The sequence below is a fragment of the Mesoplodon mirus genome (genome assembly GCF_964341445.2).
Source record: "Mesoplodon mirus genome assembly, chromosome: 8".
NCBI lineage: Eukaryota > Metazoa > Chordata > Mammalia > Artiodactyla > Ziphiidae > Mesoplodon > Mesoplodon mirus.
The window spans coordinates 19897256-19918120 of NC_138984.1; the positions used below are offsets into that span (position 1 = coordinate 19897256).

The 20865-nt window shown below is 44.4% G+C and overlaps 1 protein-coding gene across 2 annotated transcripts in view; it reads left to right on the forward strand.

Annotated features, from left to right (window-relative positions):
• The first annotated feature begins 3021 nt into the window (after nt 1–3021).
• The window catches only part of CXCR1 (C-X-C motif chemokine receptor 1), a 40430-nt gene continuing 22586 nt past the window's right edge, over nt 3022–20865 (forward strand). Inside the window, exons 1-2 of one of the 2 annotated variants that reach the window (XR_014294869.1) lie at nt 3022–3048; nt 11183–11240. Coding sequence is in view for 1 of the 2 variants with exons in the window: in XM_082630689.1 (XP_082486815.1) it covers nt 3033–3048; nt 5012–6102 (1107 nt within the window). In the remaining variant the exon portion in view is untranslated. Of the gene's footprint in view, nt 3049–5011; nt 7372–11182; nt 11241–20865 lie in introns of those variants that run through there. The other variant, XM_082630689.1, reaches the window with a different exon arrangement.

The window sequence follows — 20865 nt, forward strand, 5'->3', positions numbered from 1 at the left end:
CTGCTCACTCTCCAAGGTTCCTCTCTGGCTTCCACCAGAGGCTGGCAACCAGGGCTGGGAGGTCTGCACCCCCAGGACACACCCCTGTCAAGTCCTGCCATTACCTGACTGTCTGCCTGACCCAGTGTCACACTGACATTCCCTCCCCTCTCCTCTCATCCTAGATCACTGTTGGGTTCCAGAACTCTCTCAGTTGGTCACAGTTTTGGTTGCGTGTACCAGACAACTCCATTTGAACTGGGCTTAACAACAAAGACAATTTACTGGTTCATGTAACTGAAAAGTACACAGAGAAGAAGACCTCTGGGCACGGTATGTTCAGGGCCCTGGCTCTGTTCTTCTGTGATTCTCTCTGTTTTGTCCTCCTCCAAGTGTTAGTTTTTATCTCTGGATTGGTTTGCCATTTATGGTAGCAAAATGATTTGCAGCAGCAACAAGACTACATATTTGCTTTTCCACAGTCATTAAACAACCATCCTGAACTTGGCTCTGAGTGGGATCATCTTAGGTCACATGCTTGCCCTTGAACCTGTCACTATGGCAATGGGGACCATCACCGGGGAGAGGGGTGAACCTTCTCCTCCACCTCCCTTGCCTCTACTTTGGTCCCCAGGTCCAAGTGGATTCTTCTGCAGGGATGAGAAGAGATGCTGATGCTGGCATCAAAGCTGACAAAGGGACGAAATAGATATCCTTACAGCTATATTGTGCTGTTCACATGGTCTTGCATAGAAGCTGCCATTTCTAAAAGAGAATGGCAAGAGCAGGCCTCTGCATTTTGCCGGAGGACTGGCATTTGGGCTGCACATGTCACAACAATCTTTGTGGCACTGGATGTTCTGCACAGAATGGAAAAATGCTCTCCCATTAGGAACATTATAGATCCATTTAAGAGGGAGCCGTTATAAGTGGAAAGTGACGTATGGAAGATACGTCGGGTGGGCGAACTGGCTGGAACATTTTCAGGTGGGTAAAATTTTATTCCAAGCACATCTGTATGTGCCTTTCCCCCTCCTTCAGTGAAATGCTCTTTCCCACCCTGAAGGGAAAGATTCTTTTCAACTCTTGTCCTCCAGATCGTCTTCCCACTGGACACCTAAGTTACCACCATTGCCACCCCCATGCTCATCCAGAGGGGCTGCTTCCCTTTTACTCCTCGGGTTTGAGGGAGTACCAGACCCTTCCCTAGGACCCCAGGGATTAGTTGAAATAGACTGGAACACTGAACCAACTTGACTGAGGGCCTGGGAAAGCAGAAGGGAATTATACACGAAGAGGAGCTTAAACCAGGTGTTAGATCAGGCTGCTCTCTCCCTGGTCTCTCTCAATGGGTCTCTTCCTTGCAAAGACTTCCCTATCCAGTCACTGCTGCCCCCTCGTGGCAAATACTCTCTCAGCTTGCACTTGAGTGTGTATAGGCTTTTGCAGTACACAACTTGGACAGTCTGTTTTCTTTTGTGTTCCCTATCTTCTGCTCCAGGAGCTACCTTTTCCCTGGATGATTAATAGGAGTAATGTCTGCTCCCTCGAGGGACTACCCCATCTTCAAGTTCTTTCTAGTCTAGGCATCAGATCACAATTGGTCAACACCTGTAAAAGCAAAGCATGGGTAACCCCAGGGCAATTGTCTCCTTACACTTCCTGCTATTACTTATAAAGAATAAGAGAACCCAGGAGGAGAGCATGACTTAGTTTAAGAAATATGCTTGCCCCTGGCAGAACTGTAGGTACCAGTGCCGTGATAAATTCGGCATTTATGGTAGGGGCAGGATTTACGCTTGCATAGGTTAGCACCAACTCTAAACAGTAGAGGATGGTTTGGAAAGGACAGGCAGACCAGCTCGGCTGTATGGAAGTGCAACTTTCAGGCACACCTTATATAGACTGTGTGGCTTCAAGTGATAGACACCCTGAATCATGGTGGGGATCCACGATGCACGAATCAAAGGAGATACGACTAACGTCATTTATTCTACAACCATTGAGTGAGCACTTACTCTGTTTCCTGGCAGAAAATTGGAGAGGGTTTCTGGCAGCCCACGGTCTAGCGGGACAGGCTGACTTGTAAACACATCATGACAGAACGATAGGGTTCATGTTATAATGGAGAAGTGACTAAAGTACCAGAGGTAAAGCTAAGGGACGACATTAGCTGCTGCGAGCAGCTGAGGCAGGTTCCCAGAGATGCCATCCATCATTACTGAGAGTGGGGAGAATGACATGACCCCCACTCCTCCATTCACCGACTGCCCCAGCTCCAGTGGTCTCCCTGTGGTCCAGCCAGATTCCAGGAGTGGCCCCCAGCCTCAGGGCCATTCTAATCAACAATCGTGAGCTGGCAGTGGTTGTACCACGGAGTGGCTGGTGGTGGAGGGGGTTTAGTTCTCCCTCCAAAGCTCCACCAACAAAGATTTTGCTTCAGCAAATGTTTCACAATTTTAAAAGATATTTGAAAACTGTTGCAAACAGGTTAGGGCATGATTTCATGGACCAACAAGCTTTCTCCACCCACGCTTCCCAAAGAAGTCTAGAGTTTAAGTAATAATTGTGTGCTTGCTGTCCAAACACAGGTCAAGTGCAATCTTCTACCTTCTTCCCACTGGGTTGCCCCCTAGTCCCCCCTAGTGGAGGACTCCTACAAGGCCCTCCTACTTTGAATTCATTCTGAAGTCTCTACCATGCAAAGTCAAGTCTTTTGCCCTTTATTCATGTCAGGCAAGGTGGAAGCTTGCCTGGAAATAAATGGAAGTAAATGCAAGAAAAGGAAGACAGTAAAAATAATCATCCACAGAGTGGAGAATTCAGATATGGACCCTGAACTCCATCTTCATGCCTGGTTCCCCTGCTTGGCCGTGTGGACTCTGGGAGTCTCTGATGCTTGACTTAACCTGTTCTCCAAATGTAGACATGGGCAGGGCTCAGGGAGGAGCTGGGCTGTGACGTGCCTTCCCTATTTCATTTTATTAATCAACTCTCTCTCAGTGTTAAGTCACTCTGGTCTCTGAATTCCAGGCTCTTACAGTTGGACACCCATGGCCAGTGACTCAGGTAAGAAGCTACCTCTGTTTGCCAGGACTTTCTTTGGGGCAGGGTGACTTGGTTTGACTGTATTTTAGAAAATGCATCCATTTGTCTGGGACCTGTGACTTCTGCTCAGTTGACTCCCTGCCTCCTCCCTTGCGACCGTGTGTTCAACCCTGTCCTTATACATGGTGACAAGGAGGCCACAGCCGTCTCATCTCCTCCTTTCATACCTCTCCTTTTTACAGGGAAGAGGATGACTTTCCCCAATCTGATGTTTATTGCTTTGCCCTAAGACTTTGTGTTCTGTGCAAATGCAGTCCTGGCAGGGATATTAAAATGTGTGAATCTAAATGAAGTCATAGAACCTCAGGCTTGGAAGCATCTCAGAGGTTATTTTCTCTGCCTCCCTCAATTTGGATGAGAAAATGGAAATCTGTAGAGGTAAAAGGTCCCATTCAAGGTCATGTAACTTATTAATGACAGAATCAGGATAGAGTGAGGACCGGATACCAGTTATCCTTATTTCCAGTCTTGGTAACTTTTTATAGGTTTTCAGATTGTTCTCGGAAGAGCCCTGGGGGTTTTGTGGGAACCTCCATGGTGGCTGTCTGGATGGAGAGAGCGGCACACCCTCCCTCCCCAGTAGATGAGCTTTTATCTGTTTTACATATTGGGTTTCTGGTAAGATTTTGCTTCAGCAAATGTTTCACAATTTTAAAAGATATTTGAAAACTGTTGGACGATTCTGTGGATGTTTAGGGGGTGATTTCATGGACCAAGATGGGGACTTCTCTTAAATGCTTACACTTCCTTTAGACAGAGGACCCAAACATTTATTGTTCCCTTAGAGAAAAGGCTTAACATACACCTTTTTTTTTTTCTGGCTGCGCCGCACGGCGTGTGGGATCTTAGTTCCCCAACCAGGGATTGAAGCATGGAGTCTTAACCACTGGACCACCAGGAAAGTCCCTTAAAATACACTTGAATGCAATCCATTGCTATCATTTTCTTCCCTCAGTAGATTTTAAGAAGGTTAAACAAGAATCAGGAAGGGAATTCCCTGGCAGTCCTGTGGTTAGGACTCAGCGCTTTCACTGTTGGGGCCTGGGTTCGATCCCTGGTCAGGGAACTGTGATCTCACAGGCCGCACGGCATGGAACGGAAATAACATAGAAAGGGATATCTGAGCAGATGAAGACATCTGAGGAAGGTTTGCCTCCTTCCATTTTGCCTGATTCTGGCCCTCCCATGAATGTATAGGACCAAGCTGGACCTCCCATCTGAATGCACAGACATGGCTGAGGATGGAGAAAGCCAAAGAGAGCACAGAGGCAGTATTAAGGGTAGAGTCGATGGCATTGTAGGGCTGACCAATAGCAGGGGTTTTCCCCTGTAGTCCATCTTATCCCACATTCAAGCCTCAGAGTTATGGAAAGTTGACAACACGGTGAAGCTGATCTCTAAAGCAGACCGAGATAGAGATGAAAGAAGGGATCTTCGGCTACCAAACTAGCAGAGAAGCAGAAGATATCCCAGTAACCACTATCACATCCTTTTTAATTACTTACTTACATACTTACTTAATTTATTGGCTGCACTGGGTCTTCATTGCTGCACGGGCTTTCTCTAGCTGTGGCTAGTGGGGGCTACTCTTCGTTGTGGTGCGCAAGCTTCTCATTGCAGTGGCTTCTCTTCTTGAAGAGCTCAGGCTCTAGGTGTGTGGGCTTCAGTAGTTGTGGCATGTGGGATCAGTAATTGTGGCATACGGGCTCTAGAGCGCAGGCTCAGTAGTTGTGGTGCGTGGGCTTAGTTGCTCTGCAGCACGTGGGATCTACCTGGACCGGGGCTCGAGCCCGTGTCCCCTGCATTGGCTGGCGGATTCTTATCCACTGCACCACCAGGGAAGTCCTGTTATCACATCCTTGATGAGAGTGACTTGAATCTGAGTCACTAAATCACCTTTCCTTCCTTCTAATCTTTCAACCAGATCAAACCATGACTATCATCCTGAATGATTTATCTAATGACACTGATCTGTGGCAGTTGTTTAAGGATGAATTTGCAAATTTCACTGGCACGCCACCCACAGAAGAACATCATTATAGTCCCTGTAAGATGGACACTGAGACACTCAACAAGTATGCCGTGGTCATCATATATGCCCTGGTCTTCCTGCTGAGCCTCCTGGGAAACTCCCTGGTGATGCTGGTCATCTTATACAGCCGGGTGGGCCGCTCTGTCACCGATGTCTACCTGCTGAACCTGGCCATGGCTGACCTGCTCTTCGCCCTGACCTTGCCTATCTGGGCCACCTCCAAGGCAAAGGGCTGGATCTTTGGCACATTCCTGTGCAAGGTGGTCTCACTCCTGAAGGAAGTCAACTTCTACAGTGGTATTCTACTGCTGGCCTGCATCAGCATGGACCGCTACCTGGCCATTGTCCATGCCACACGCACGCTGACCCAGAAGCGGCACTGGGTCAGGTTCATATGTTTAGGCATCTGGGTCCTGTCCTTGATCCTGGCCCTGCCCATCTTTGTCTTCCGTGAGGCTTATCAACCACCCTATTCCAGCCCAGTCTGCTACGAGGACATGGGTGCCAATACAACGAAATGGCGGATGGTGATGCGGGTCCTGCCCCAGACCTTTGGCTTCCTCCTGCCCCTGCTGGTCATGCTGATCTGCTACGGACTCACCCTGCGCACGCTCTTTGCGGCCCACATGGGGCAGAAGCACCGGGCCATGCGGGTCATCTTTGCTGTCGTGCTCGTCTTCCTGCTCTGCTGGCTGCCCTACAACCTGGTCCTGGTTGCAGACACCCTCATGAGGGTCCGGGTGATCGCGGAGACCTGTCAGCGCCGCAATGACATTGGCCGGGCCCTGGATGCCACCGAGATCCTGGGCTTCCTCCACAGCTGCCTCAATCCTCTCATCTATGTCTTCATTGGCCAGAAGTTTCGCCACGGACTCCTCAGGATCATGGCCACCCATGGCCTGATCAGCAAGGAGTTCTTGGTCAAGGACGGCAGGCCTTCCTTTGTTGGCTCTTCTTCAGGGAACACCTCTACTACCCTCTGAGACCGCACGCAGTGCTCCTCCCTTCCCTTCAGTATCCGCCCCAAGCCGCATGTCCTCTGGCTGCTCACAGCCCTGTGTCAAGGCAGGCAGCCCCCCATTGTGGTTACAGAAAGTTGCTGAGGCCACATCCTTACTAGGCCCCCAGCTATGGATTCGAAAGCCCTGGCCCCCACCTCTTACCGTAATTACCATGTCAACTGCTAGAGCTCAGTCCATCCTACCCCTGAGACCACAGCACTCTGTCTTCTGGCAGACATTCTTTGAAGACATTCTTTGAAGTGATTACAAAAATTTCCCACCATTGGGAGGCATTAGTGTCAAACACCATTGGTTGCTTCCCCAGCTCTCCCTTTCCTTGCCTGCTAACAAAGTCCACCTCCCTTGAGAGAGGCTGAAAATGACAGATACTCACTTTCTAAGACTCCCTTAAACTAAGAGTGGTCATATCATTTGGTTCTGATTAATAAGACTCAAAGGCAATAGTGTGCTGGTAAATCACTTTCCTGGGAGAAAGTCTTAATGTTCTGTGGTGTAAGTAAATGCTCTTACCATGGCCGATTTCAAGGGTGGTGGTGTTTAGCAACAAGCTCACAAAATCTAGATAATGTAATAATCTGCTTTCACAAACTGGCTTCAGTGCACTATTGCTTAAGAGGGAGTCTACTGGGACCAGGGGACTCCTGGAATATATTCCTGACTTAAAAGACATACACACACATACATATCCCTGGTTCTTGCCTTTGAATATGGTTATAGGTTATGATGTGTAGAGCTGAGCCAGTCACTTTGTGACAATGAGGCAAAAAGTGTGCCCAACACACTTAGGCTGGTGGAGCCAAAGGATAAAAAGGACCTGAGAATAAAGAGCCCAGAATAAACCATAAATGGTCAAATGACTTTATTTATTTATTTAAAAATGTGTTTGGCTGCGTTTGGCCTTTGTTGCTGCACGTGGGCTTTTCTCTAGTTGAGGCGAGCGGGGGCTACTCTTCATTGTGGTGCGTGGGCTTCTCACTGCAGTGGCTTCACTCATTGTGGAGCATGGGCTCTAGGCGCTCGGGCTTCAGTAGTTGTGGCACATGGGCTCGGTAGTTGTGACTCATGGACTCTAGAGTGCAGGCTCAGTAGTTGTGGTGCTCGGGCTTAGTTGCTCTGCAGCATGTGGGATCTACCTGAACCAGGGCTCGAGCCCGTGTCCCCTACATTGGCAGGCAGATTCTTAACCACTGTGCCACCAGAGAAGTCCCTGGTCATATAACTTTAAACAAGGGTGCCAAGACTATTCAATGGGTGCTTCCCTGGTGGTGCAGTGGTTAAGAATCCACCTGCCAATGCAAGGGACACAGGTTTGGTCCCTCGTCCGGGAAGATCCCACCTGCCACAGAGCGGCTGGGCCCGTGAGCCATGGTCACTGAGCCTGCGTGTCCGGAGCCTGTGCTCCGCAACGGGAGAGGCCACAACAGTGAGAGGCTCGCGTACCGAGAAAAAAAAAAAAAAAAAAGTGAAGCACAGTGAAATGAGGAGGTATGCCTGTACAGCCTTTGCTATTTCTATGCAGAGGTTGGAGAGGCCAAAGATCTCTGGATGTGACCCAGAAAGCCACAAGTGGCTAACAGCTGAGCCCTCACCACGACTGTTTTTATCTATCCTGGTATTCTGTTTTTAAACTCAGGATTCTTCTTCCAAGCCTGAGGGTAGAAATGAATTAAAGAATTAAAAAAATAAAAATAAGCAGAATATGTTAATGCAAACTTTCTAAAATTAGTTTTTCTTTTTTATCAAAGTATTTCACCTACATTGTTTAAAAAAGTGAAATAACTTTATAAAGCTTATAATGAAAACCAGAAGCAGCCCTCCTGCCCCACTTCCCCCAGGCAACGGCAACAACTTTCTTTCTGTAAAATAAATTTATTTATTTATTTTTGGCTGCGTTGGGTCTTCGTTGCTGCTTGCAGGCTTTCTCTAGTTGCAGTGAGCGGGGGCTACTCTTTGTTGCGATGCGTGGGCTTCTCATTGCAGTGGCTTCTCTTGTTGAGGAGCATGGGCCTGTGGGCTTCAGTAGATGTGGTGCGCGGGCTTATTAGTTGTGTCTCGCGGGCTCTAGAGCGCAGGCTCAGTAGTTATGGTGCATGACGGGCTTAGTTGCTCTACAGCACGTGGGATCTTCCTGGACCAGGGATCGAACCTGTGTCCCCTGCATTGGCAGACAGATTCTTAACCACTGTGCCACCAGAGAAGTCCAAAGGCAACAAATTTCAACTCGCATAGCTGTTTCATTCAATAGAGGTCTACATATGTCTAAATATCATGCTTATTCTGCTAGTTCTTGAGATTTTTTTCTGAGTTTTAGATATCATCTATTGACTTTCAATCTTGGCTTATGAAGATTTAACACTCTCTCACACTCTCTCTTGCTTTTACTCCTGTCCAAGCAAACACAAATACTGCCTCTTCCTTTCTTCCAGGACATGGATAACACACTTTTTTGGTCAAATCAGCATTCAATGTTTTAGTTAAAATGACTATATAAAAAAACACTTCACCGTTGGGTGCAATGTTTACACTTCCTTTTTTTTTGTCCAAGTTTTGTTTTCCTTAGAATTAATGATAGGATTTTCCCATGTACTTTTCATTACATCACTCTCAAGTGTCTCCCTCAATACATTCACAGTCATCAGATAATCAAGGTAATAAACATCAGATAATCTATCATTTTTTTTTTTCTTTCTTGGAGACCCCTTGCCTAGAGCCCTTTATACCCCTGTTCCAATCTGGGCAGGTTACTATGCCTGCTCTTTTTTTCTAAAAAGCTTTAACTACATTTCCAGATAAATTTTACAATCTGATTGCTAATTTCTATAAAATGTCCTGCTGGGATTTTGATCTGCATTATGTTGAATCTATGGATCAATATGGAAAAAGTTGATGTCTTAATAACATTGAGTCTTCCAATCCATGAACATGGCACCTTTCTCCAATTATTAGGTCTTTTCTATTTTGTCTTGGCAGTGTTTTGTAGTTTTCAGTACATAGATCTTGTACATATTTTGTTAGATTTATCTCTAAGTATTTTATGGTAGTTTAAATGCTATTATAAATGGTATTTAATTTTTAAAAAATTTCCAGTTTTTTCTTACTATAGAGAAATATAATTGAGTTATGTATATTGACCTTGTATTCTGGGACCTTGGTAAATTCACTTATTAGTTCTAGTAGTTTTATTTTTAAAGATTCTTTTGGATTTTGTGTGTACACAATCTTGTCACCTGAGAATAAAGACAGTCATTTCTTCCTTTTATTTATGCCTTTTATTTACTTTTCTTGCTTTATTTCACTGGCTAGGTCCCCCAGTACAATGCAGAATAGAAGTTGTAAGAGTTTGCCCTGTTCCTAGTCTTAGGGTAAAGCATTCAGTCTTTCTCTATTAGACATCATGTTAGCTAAAGATTTTTCATGGAGACCCTTTATCAGGTTGAGGAAGTTCCTTTCATGAATGGGTGTTAAATCTTCCTCTTTCTTTAAGGGCATGGCCTCTGGAGCCAGACTACTGCTGCTTACATGCTTTGTGACTAAGGCAGATCATTTAACCTCCATCTACTACCTTGTAAAATGTGGATAATGATGATGTTCAGCTAATTCCTATGAGGATTAAATTAAATGACCACACACACACACACACACACACACACCCCATTTAGAAGAATGCCTATTATACCATAGGTGCTATATAAATGTGAACTATCATGATTTTGGTTTACTCCTTTATTTTGTTGTACTACTGGATTTTGCTGAGAAAATATATATAGTGGATAACTTTTTAGAGATCCTGAATTTTCAGAAAAGCCTTTATTCTACTCTCACATGTGATTGGTATTCTGGTGGAGTATTGAATTCAAGGATAGAATTCATTTTCCTTCAGGCTTTTCTTAATTTCATTTTGCAGGCTTTTCTTAATCTCTTCTAGCTTGTAGGGTTGCTGTTGACACTTACGATGTTATTCTATTCTTAATCTATTTTATGTGACCGAATTTTCTCTTAGAAACTTTTAGGATATTCTCCTTATCTTTTCAGTATTAGAATACATGATGATGTGCCTTGCTGGGGGTTCTTCTCTCATTCATTTTGTTGGGCACCTGGTGAATGCTTTTAATCTGGAAACACAGGTTCTGTGAAATTTTCTTGTATTATTTCTTTGATATTTTCCCTCTCATGTTTCCCATTCTCTTTTTTTCCAGGATTCCTTTTATTTGACTGTTGAACCCCAAAGGTTGATTTTCTAATATTTTTTCAATTTTTCCTGTTTTTTTAATCTTAATATTTTCACTTTCCATGAAATTACCCTTAACTTTATTCCTCAGCTTTTTAATTGGAACTTAAAATTTCCACTATCATATTTTAAATTTCCAATAAGCTTTTTTTGTTCTCTAATGTTTCCTTTTATGGCACTTCTTTCTTGCCTCATGGATGTAATATTTCCTCTTATCTTTCTAAGGATATTATGGTTTTTGTGAAGATTTCTTTAGCTCCCTTACTGTCTCTGGGTTTTTCTTTTGGTCTGATAACTCAGTTACAACTAGACTTCTACCTTCTGACTTCCATTAAAAAAATCTCTTATCTTCTATTTTCCTTCACATTCTCTTTGTTCTTGTACTGTGTGAGAGTATGCCTTAAAAAAATCCCTTCAGTGTAATTTGTAGTGGATTTTTGAGAGGGAGCAGATATAAAAACATTTCTCCAGTCCTCCATTTTTGATATAATAAGTCCCCTGGATTTAAAAAACATACTTATTTTAAAGTCTCATCCAGATTGTCTTATTTTATCTTTAGTCCCTCAGGTGTGAATTCTCCTTTTTGTTATGTTGGCTGACTGTTGATTGTAGTTGTTATTAGTTCTTTGTAATATTCGATTATGAGCTCATCTATCGAAGAGCACTTTTTTTTCCCATGGGAGTCTTGCATGTGTCTGGGATTATGAAGAAATCTACACAGGTGCAGTGTCATGGCTGTCCTTGCTGGGGCCCTACTGGGTCATATGGTTCATAGTATTTTTGGTAATTTTTTTTGTTATTTCTTGGTCCTAGGTTTCCACATCATTCCAAAGGGCATATTTGGATCCTCACCATTTTCTACTCAGGACTTGTAAGTCTGGATTGTCCCTCAGGTGGCCCTCTTTCCCCCATGTCTAGGGCAGGCTGCTCACTTTGGGGTCATGTCTCATAGCTGGCAAATGTTTTTCTATCCCCAGGCAAGGGCGGGTCAGCTCTTCTCTGGTTCCTGGCTTTTTGCAGGGAATCCAGTTCCAGTTCCCAGCTGTACCAGGGTCTGTAGACCCACTGGTGTTATCATTCTCATCCTTGAGATGCACAACCATTTCTAGCACCCTCTGGGTTCCTGTGGCTTCAACTCCTGCTTCTTGATTAAGTCTGTACATCTCTAAGTTCCCTTTTCATATCTGGCCTTTAGAGAACCCCCTTTGCTTTTTTTTTTTTAATGTGGATCATTTTTAAAGTCTTTATTGAATTTGGTCCAATATTGCTTCTGTTTTATGTTTTGGTTTTTTGGCCTCGAGACATGTGGGATCTTAGCTCCCCAACCAGGGATTGAACCCACACCCCCTGCATTGGAAGGCAAAATTTTAACTACTGGACCACCTTGGAAGTCCCTCCCCCCCTTGCTTTTGATCTCAGATATTTATTTAAAAAATTTAAAATATATGTTATCTAACATTTCAATGTGTGTGTGTGTGTGTGTGTGTGTGTGTGTGTACTGTTGCTTCCCATGCTCCTCAGAGCACTATCATAATAGGATATCAGTAAAAATTCAAATAGCACGTAAAATCAATCAGTTTCTTTCCATTCATTATTTCCCTTCCTTAAAGATAAGTGTAGTTAAAACTTTCTCCCAGTGAATTTTAATGTCAGTCTGGAGGACACATTGACCAAATGTCTAGTTAACTCACAGCTTCTAAGTATATGCTGCATATGCACATGTGCATGTGTATGTATGTGTTGGAGGTGAATGACCCTGCAGTATCTCAGGATTATCACGCCCTTCTTTTAGCCAGGTTCAAATCAGCAGTGTGAAAGAAGTAAGATATAGAAGGTAAGTGGGGAGGTGCTTCTGGGGAAATCCAGTCACTTCCGACACGGGAAGAAATCAGATTGCCCAACAGAAACCTATGAGGCCACATCCGTACTTCTCTTGGTTCCCATGTTGTAAACAAGGCTGTTTTCCCAAAACAGCTGGCTTTGCTCCAACTTTGAGAGTGTTGAAGGTGAAGGGAAACTAAACAAGTAAGGCCTAAGGGCCACACAGTGCAGGGCTCCCCACTTTGCCAGCATCCTTGTACACTTCCCTTAGCTGGGATCCTGATGATATTCTGCAGGCACTGTCCCCTGTGCCCATTCACCAATATGTGATAGAAAACATATGTTCATAAATAGGAATCAAATGGCCAGTTAGCTGATTATGTATCAAATGCCTATTATGCACCCAACTTTGTGCCAGACCCTTAAAATAAGGACAGGTACTATAGAAATGAAACTTAGGGGACAAGGAAACTTGTGAATGGAGGATATGTGAGGAGTTCATGAAATTTCCTGTAGTGTCAAGGTGATCAGGACAAAGAGATCTGTCTGGGGGTTCTAGTGAACCACAAACTGAATCTGAAGATTTGGGAAAAAATGTTTCTAATTAAATAAAAGAAAGAAAAGAAAGACTTAGTAGTTGTGTGACCTAGAAAGAAAAGAAAGACTTAGTAGTTGTGTGACCTAGAATATTCATTTAAACTTTCTGCTGGCACATAGGAGCTCAATAAATATTTGCTCTTTTAGGAGTAAAAAGAAACAAAACAAAACAAAATGAACAAAAAACCTTTCTGAGCTCAGTTTCCTCTTCCATGAAATGAGGTTGAATTAGGTAAGCTCCTTTCTAGTTCTAAGACGAGATGCTCTATTGAAGAATCTATACCTCTACAGATGTGAACTTGATATGAAACTTCTCTTTGCTCAGAACATGAACCTTAGTAATTAGGTGCTTCATAGAAGATCACTTCTTAGTGTGTGCTTTCTGGGCAGCTGCTGACCAGGGTTGACATGAAAATTTCTAGAGAGGCCTCCCTCCTTCCCCCCACAACTCACCCTCCAACACCTTCCTCCTTCAACTGTCAGCAATTCATTCCTTTGTGCTTGGCAGGCCCCTTGGAAAAACAGCAAATACCCCTGGTGAGGGGAATACATTTATTTCAGTTATTAAGCCTAGAAAGATAATGGGTTTTTGAAATCATTCTCTTGCACAGAAGAGCCTCTCTTTCTGAGCCTTCAGGGTCATGAGCAGACTTGCACACTACAATCCAACACGTCAGCTTAGCCTCTTACTAACAGATGTGTCTGCTGGTAACTGCAGACCTAAGATGTGCCAGGCTCGGTGAAAAGCATTTTTTTTTTTTTTTTTTTTTTGCTGTACGCGGGCCTCTCACTGCTGTGGCCTCTCCCGTTGCGGAGCACAGGCTCCGGACACACAGGCTCCGCGGCCATGGCTCGCGGGCCCAGCCGCTCCGCGGCATGTGGGATCTTCCGGGATCGGGGCACGAACCCGTGTCCCCTGCATCGGCAGGCGGACTCTCAACCACTGCGCCACCAGGGAAGCCCCGAAAAGCATTTTTTACATGAATTATTTCATTGAAAGCTTACCAAGACCTTACGGTAGGAATTATTATTATCCTGTCTTATAGATGAGGAAAATAAGGCCCAAGGAGATTAAGTACCTTGTCCAAGGTAACACAGCAGCAGATAAGTGGTAAACTGGAGTTTAAATCAAGGATTAACTGCTTTCTGAGTCTGGGGTCTCAACTGCTCATGATACATGGAGAAGCACTGGGGTGGAGTGAGAGCCCCAGGGGGCTTTGAGTCAGGTTGGGTCTTAGTCTATCCTGAGTTGTATGATCTTGAGCAAGCACTTAACTTCTCTGACCCCTGTTTCCTTGAAGGCTCAGTAGCATTAGAAGCTTGTCAATGTTCAAGGTAATGGATGCCAGGTTCTTGGAATAGACTAGGACCTTGAAAAATGGCAGACATTATTATCAGAGCAGAGAATCTTAGAGAGTTGTGTCAGTTGAGGAACAGGCAAGTAATCCCAAATCTAACTTTAAGGGCAGGGCTTCTGCATGATATCACAGGGTCAGGGGCTAATAGGAGAGATAGGATATACTGCTTTCAAAGACATCGGGCTGTTCTGAGATGAAAACACAGCTGGAAAAGGGACCAATGGTCTTCCTTCATGTTCTTCCAACATCCATTTTTTTCTTCCTCTCCCGGGTCATTGCCATTAACATACAAGCTCTCGTCTTATAATAACTCTTGTTGACCCCACAGTGTTATCAGCTATGGTCCTATTTCTCTGCTCCACTTTGCAGCTAAGCTCTGAGTCTCACTGCTCAAAGGGTGCTTTAAGCCTGTGAAGGGAGCTGAGGAACACTTAGCAGAGTCTCAGCTGGATCCTGACCTGGGCTGACTCTGGGGTTGGGATAAGTCTGGGCACAAATGAAAGGAATGAGTGGTCAAGGGCCCTTTAGGGAACGAGCTCATCCCTAGGGGACAAGAGTAAAACTCATGGGTCTGCAGAAGGCCATCACTCAGAACTGGGGGCAGTGGGAGTGGGCGCTGCAGTTAAGACCAGCCCTGGCCTGTGGACTCTCGCCTGAATGTTAGGGAGGTGGGGCTGGCAGTGAACATGAGAAAAGCCGGGAGACTTTGGCAGTGCAAGCAACATACATGGATAACCTGGCCCTGTTCCCTTCCAGGTGGCTGAGCTGGAATCAGCTGAGGGTTAAGGCCAGCTTGGCAACAAGGCCCGGGAGCCTCAAGGGGGCAGGTGGGAAGAGGGTCCTGGAGAGCTTTCCTGAGGTGCTGAATCACTGCATTCTCACTGGATGTACACAGACAGGTATAAACAAAGAAAGAGCTCAAAAAGAGGAAAGGAGTCAGATTTCTGTCCCATGAGGAGTGCAGAGAGCATCATTGTTATTTCCCCACTTGCCACACACTTCCTCCTTCTTAAAGTTCTGTTTTCTCTGGGCTCCTGCTTTCCTCCTGCATCTTTGCCTTCTTTTCAGTCTTTTCGGAAGACCCCTTTCCTCTTTCAGTGCTTTAAATGTTGACATTCTTCCAGATCCTCTTCCTCCCCCTTTTCTGCCCTTTCCCTACTGTCTGCTTTCCCTGAATGACATCATCTACTCCTGTGGCTTGAATGATCTGCTGTCTCTGTGAGAATTATCTCCCCAAATGTGGAGATTGTAGCCCATTTTCCCTGGGCTTCCAGAGCTGGATTCCAATGCACATTGACATGCCTCCTTGTACCCTCACCATAAATTCAAAGTTAAAGCCAGCGTCTTCCCTCCAAAACCCACTTCCTTCAAGCCGTTGGTCCAAGTTATAGGTTGAAGAATCCTTTTGACTCCCTCCTTCTCACTACTCCACCCCTATCCAATTCATAGCCGAGTCCTGTTTTTTTTTTTTTTTTTTTTTGGTGGTACGTGGGCCTCTCACTGTTGCGGCCTCTCCCGTTGCAGAGCACAGGCTCTGGACGCTCAGGCTCAGCAGCCATGGCTCACGGGCCCAGCCACTCCGCGGCATGTGGGATCTTCCTGGACCGGGGCATGAACCCGTGTCCCCTGCATCGGCAGGCGGACTCTCAACCACTGTGCCACCAGGGAAGCCTAAGTCCTGTTGTTTTGCCCTTAAAGATCTCTTAAACTCAAGCCCTGATCTCCACCCCCTCTGTCATTACTTTGCCCAGACACTCACCATTTCTTCTATAACCTCCTAACTGGACTCCTGCCTTGATCCTCAACCCCTTTCGGTCTATTCATATACCACTCAGGGAGCAATATGATTGCAGTATTCATCTGCTTAAAGCTCCTGTTGTCTGTAGGATGAAGTTTCCACACTTTAGCACAGCACTCAAGGCCCTCTGCCGTTAGGCCTTGCCTGCTGGCCCAGGTCTCAATATGGCATACCCACATCTGGTATAACCTTTGCTTTGGCCATACTGGATTCCTTAAATTTCCCTGAATACCTCATACTGGCTGCCTTAGTCTAGATTTCTTTGGTTGTAAGTAACAGAAATCTGCTTTAAAGAGGCAGAAGCCTAAAGGGAATTTAGTGACAAGATCCCAAGGGTATCTGATGGACCCCAAGGGTCATGAGATTTTTAGAGGGACTAGTACTAGGAGCAGGAAGGTGGCTCCTTACTTGGGCTCCCCCTTTTTGAGGGCCACGCTTCTTCATCTCTACTTCATTTAGCAGGTCTATTTCACTCCTCTTTCTAGGTACACCAGCTTTCTCTGCTTCTTTCTGCCCACAGCTATCCATGAGTTTACATCACCCCAAATCAATTGAAAAGCTCAGGTAACACCCCAGTCTCCCATTTCCAGGAAAGCAACTCTGGTTAGCTCTGCTTTGGCCGGGGACATAGAACACACGTAGCTTGGAGAAGTGAGGCTTGGGTGAGAGACTTCTGTATGACCCATACAAAAGTCTCTAAACTGTAACATTGCTGAGCCTTTGCATATACTATTCCCCTTTACTGCATGTTCTTCCCTGCATCTCCAGTTGGCTAAATTCTATTCATCCATCAAAAGGTAGGTCAAGATTTAGACCTTCCAGAAAGCCTCCCCAGGCTGAGTTACGAGTCCCTCCATGTGTTCCCATAAGACCATTGCATAACTTGTCTCTAACGCTTATCACATTTGGGTTGTGTTAATTGATTTCTGGTCTATCTCTCCACTACACCATGAGGTCACTGAACCTTTCACCTCTTCCCCTCTAGATTTGGAGGAATAGCTAGGTCTAAAATGGGGATAGATTCAACTTTTAAATGAATGAGTGGAACAGCCCATTAGTCTCTATCCACCACATGCAGGTTTTCTGAGGGTCTGGATTCAGGCATAAGATGGGAAAAAAGAAAATACCACAGTTGGCTTATTCTGATGGCAGCATGTTCCTCATTGTTCATCAGAGTTCCATGAATATCAGCCCTCGGGAAACTGCGTAATTTAGGCTTAGTTTTCTGCAAGTTTACAGGGTTGTGACTTCCTAGATGAAAACTGCCTAATTTCACTTAGTAGCTGACGTAAATAAATGAATGGCTAAAAGCGGAACACATCAGATTTTAGAACAGATTTGAAAAACATCACCACCTTTATATGACAGGCAAATGGATGGTGGCTGTGTACATTTTGTATTAACACTATAGCTAGGAACTCATTTGAACTTTATATGAAAATTGCTATGCATAAAGTTTAGTCCAAATTACTACATCCATAAGTTGGAACAAAATTAAAGATTTAAATAAGTATTAATAGCTAACTTTTTTTTTTTTTTTTTTTTTTTTTGGCCTCGCTGTGTGGCTTGAGGGATCCTAGTTCCCTGAGCAGGGATTGAACCCATGACCTCGGCAGTAAAAGCACCAAGTCCTAACCACTGGACCACCAGGGAAATCCCTAATAGCTAACATATATTGAAAGCTTACCATTGTCTATTACTGGGCTAAGTACTTTATATGTAGAAATAACTAATTTACTCACTAGACCACCTATGGGGCTAGTTCTTGTTAATTACTTTTTAGCCCATTTTACAGAGGAGGAAACTGAGACACAAGAGTTTAACTAGAGTTGCGATATGCATGCAGGGATTTGACCCCAGGGCCTACCCCCTCAAGCACTCTGCTAAACCACCTCAAGGTACAGGTTGGTACCTTTCTTCCAATACTTATCTGTTAATGATGGTTACTTAATTATGCCTTGTTTCACCATGCTTTAGTTGAGTTTTTCTTTTAAAACATCCTTTATGTTTATGCTTTTAGGTAAAAAAAAATCTCTCTGTGCCTTACAAAATCCATGTTTGGAATCTCAATTTCCCCCTTTTCTTCCTAACACTGGTATAATAAAAAAAATTTAACATTTTCTAATCTACTGGATTGAAAAAATGCATCTCAAAGATGAATTAGTTATAGAGATCTGCTGTACAATATAGTGTCCATAATTAGCCATATGATATTGTGCACTTAAAATTTTGTTAAGAGAGTAGATCTCAAATATTGTGTTCTTATCACAAAAAGCAAGCAAGCAAACAAACAAACAAAAAACAAAACAAAAAACAACAAAAAAGCAAAAGCACAAAGGGACACAAGCAAACTTTCAGAGGTGATGGATATACTTATTATCTTGATTATGGTGATGGTCATGGGTATATTCATATGTTCAAACTCATCAAATTGTTCACATTAAACACCTGCAGCTTTTTTGGTATGTCAATTACATCTCAAAGACGCTGTTAAAAAATGTAAAAAACCCCCTCTCTGTGTGGCTGTTAAGACTTCATGGCATTAAAAACTCTTGCAAGAAGCTTTAATCATGTTAATGTTTACCACTAAATGAGCTCCAAACGTTTACCTGCTTCACATGATGGTTGGGAATAAATGAATAAGTGACGGAGCAACTTTGGAACTACCCTCTGGGTCTCTCTCAAAACCAGGTCTTCTTTCTCCCTGAATCTTTATCTACACGTACGGAAGGAAAAGGTCATGGGCACAATGGCGAATCCTGCTATTTGTCCTGTGGGAATTAGATTCCCCAGCGACTTGTGAGGAGGTGTCCCAGTATAGCAAAGAGGGGAATGAATGGGGAACCTGGAGACCTGGGTTCAGCACCGCTTCCATCACCTGTAGTTCAAGACCTTTGGCAAGTGTCCACCTGCTCTGGGTAACAAGTAGCTCACTTGTCAAAAGGGGAGGTCAGTCTATAAGTGAATCTTTTAAGCTCCCTCCCACCCAGACACTCTAGATTTAGGTAAAGCACTTCAAGGCCACCACTCACAGATGGGCAGGTTTGACACTGTACAGACCTAGAAGGGTGCCATTTGCAGAGAGTACAATGTGACAACCACACTTATTACATGTATATATCCGAAGTAGAATTAGTAGGATCTTCCCATAAACAGAGGGATTTTGTGCAACCTTGACCCTGGTCCCTGGGAGCTACTATGACACTGAGAAACTGGAAGCTTTCAGAAGCTCCCTGGGAGTCATGCTTGTTCATTTTTGGCAGTTGACTTGGACACTTGGGCAAGGGAGTTAGGCACGGGGCAGTAGAGGTGTCCAAGTGCCATAGCCAACTGTATAGTCTAGTGAAGTAAATCCCTTAGCATAATGCTGGACCTCCAAGCAAGTCCTCTAGAAATGCCAGCTGGTATTATTGCTGTAGTGGGAATAGAGAACAAACATGGGACAGGACACGTCGTGGGAATCAAGAGTTTGACCCAAACTCTGGGTCAGCTTGGCACAGAGCCAGCTTTGCTAGGAAACTGGTGCTTCTGTTTATGGCCAGGGGAATGTGTCTGACATCAGACTTTGCAAGGCTCTGTTGGGAAATCAGTGATGCGTCTGTCTTCTCCCGGAAGGTGCCTTGTGCATGTTTCTGAAGCTGCTGGGGGAGGGGACTTAGGTTGGGGCAGTGATGTCTGCACCTCCCCACATCCCCTCCCCACCACTACATCTGCCCCAACTTGGGCAGATGGGGTGGTCAGGAGGAGGCTCCATGCAAGGCCACCTTGCTTTTGGCTAGAGGTCAGCTAAGGGGAGTTGTGGGGGTCTTAGAGAGCGGGTGTATGTGGAGAGAGAGAGGAAGTAGAACACGTACCCACAAGGGAAAGAATCACCCTCACAGACAATTTTAATTCCAACAGGACATTTCTCATCTCCAGTTTGAAAAGCTTTGCCACCATTGCTTCTGAGTCGATGGGTTTTAAACTTGAGTTTTTTAAAAATAATATTGACTTTTTTTTTTTATGGTACGTGGGCCTCTCACCGTTGTGGCCCTTCCTGTTGCGGAACACAGGCTCCGGACGCACAGGCTCAGCGGCCATGGCTCATGGGCCCAGCCGCTCTGCGGCATGTGGGATCCTCCCGGACCGGGGCAAGAACCTGCGTCCCCTGAATCGGCAGGAGGACTCTCAACCACTGCGCCACCAGGGAAGCCCTAACCTTGACTTTTTGAAAATTTATTTTTTATTGAAGTATAGTTCATTTACAATGTTGTGTTAATTTCTGCTGTACAGCAAATGACTTAGTTTTACACATATATACATTTTTAAATATTCTTTTCCATTATGGTTTATCCCAGGATATTGAATATAGTTCCCTGTTCTCTACAGTAGGACCTTGTGGTTTATTCATTCTATATGTAATAGTTTCCATCTACTAACCCCAAACTCCCAGTCCATCCCTTTCCCCATACCCCCTCCACCTTGGCAACCACAGTCTGATCTCTAAGTCTGTAAGTCTGTTTCTGTTTTGTAGATAGGTTCATTTGTGTCACATTTTAGATTCCACATATAAGTGATATCATATGGTATTTGTCTTTCTCTTTCTGACTTACTTCAGTTAGTATGATAATCTCTAGTTGCATCTATATTGCTGCAAATGGCATTATTTCATTCTTTTTAATGTCCAAGTAGTATTCCACTGTATATATGTACCACATCTTCTTTATCCATTCATCTGTCAATGGACATTTAGGCTGTTTCCATGTCTTGCCTATCGTGAATAGTGCTGCTGTGAACATAGGGTGCGTGTATCTTTTTGAATTATAGTTTTGTCTGGGTATATGCCCAGGAGTGGGATTTCTGGCTCATATGGTAATTTTATTTTTAGTTTTCTGAGGAACCTCCATACTGTTTTCCCTAGTGGCTGCACCAACTTACATTCC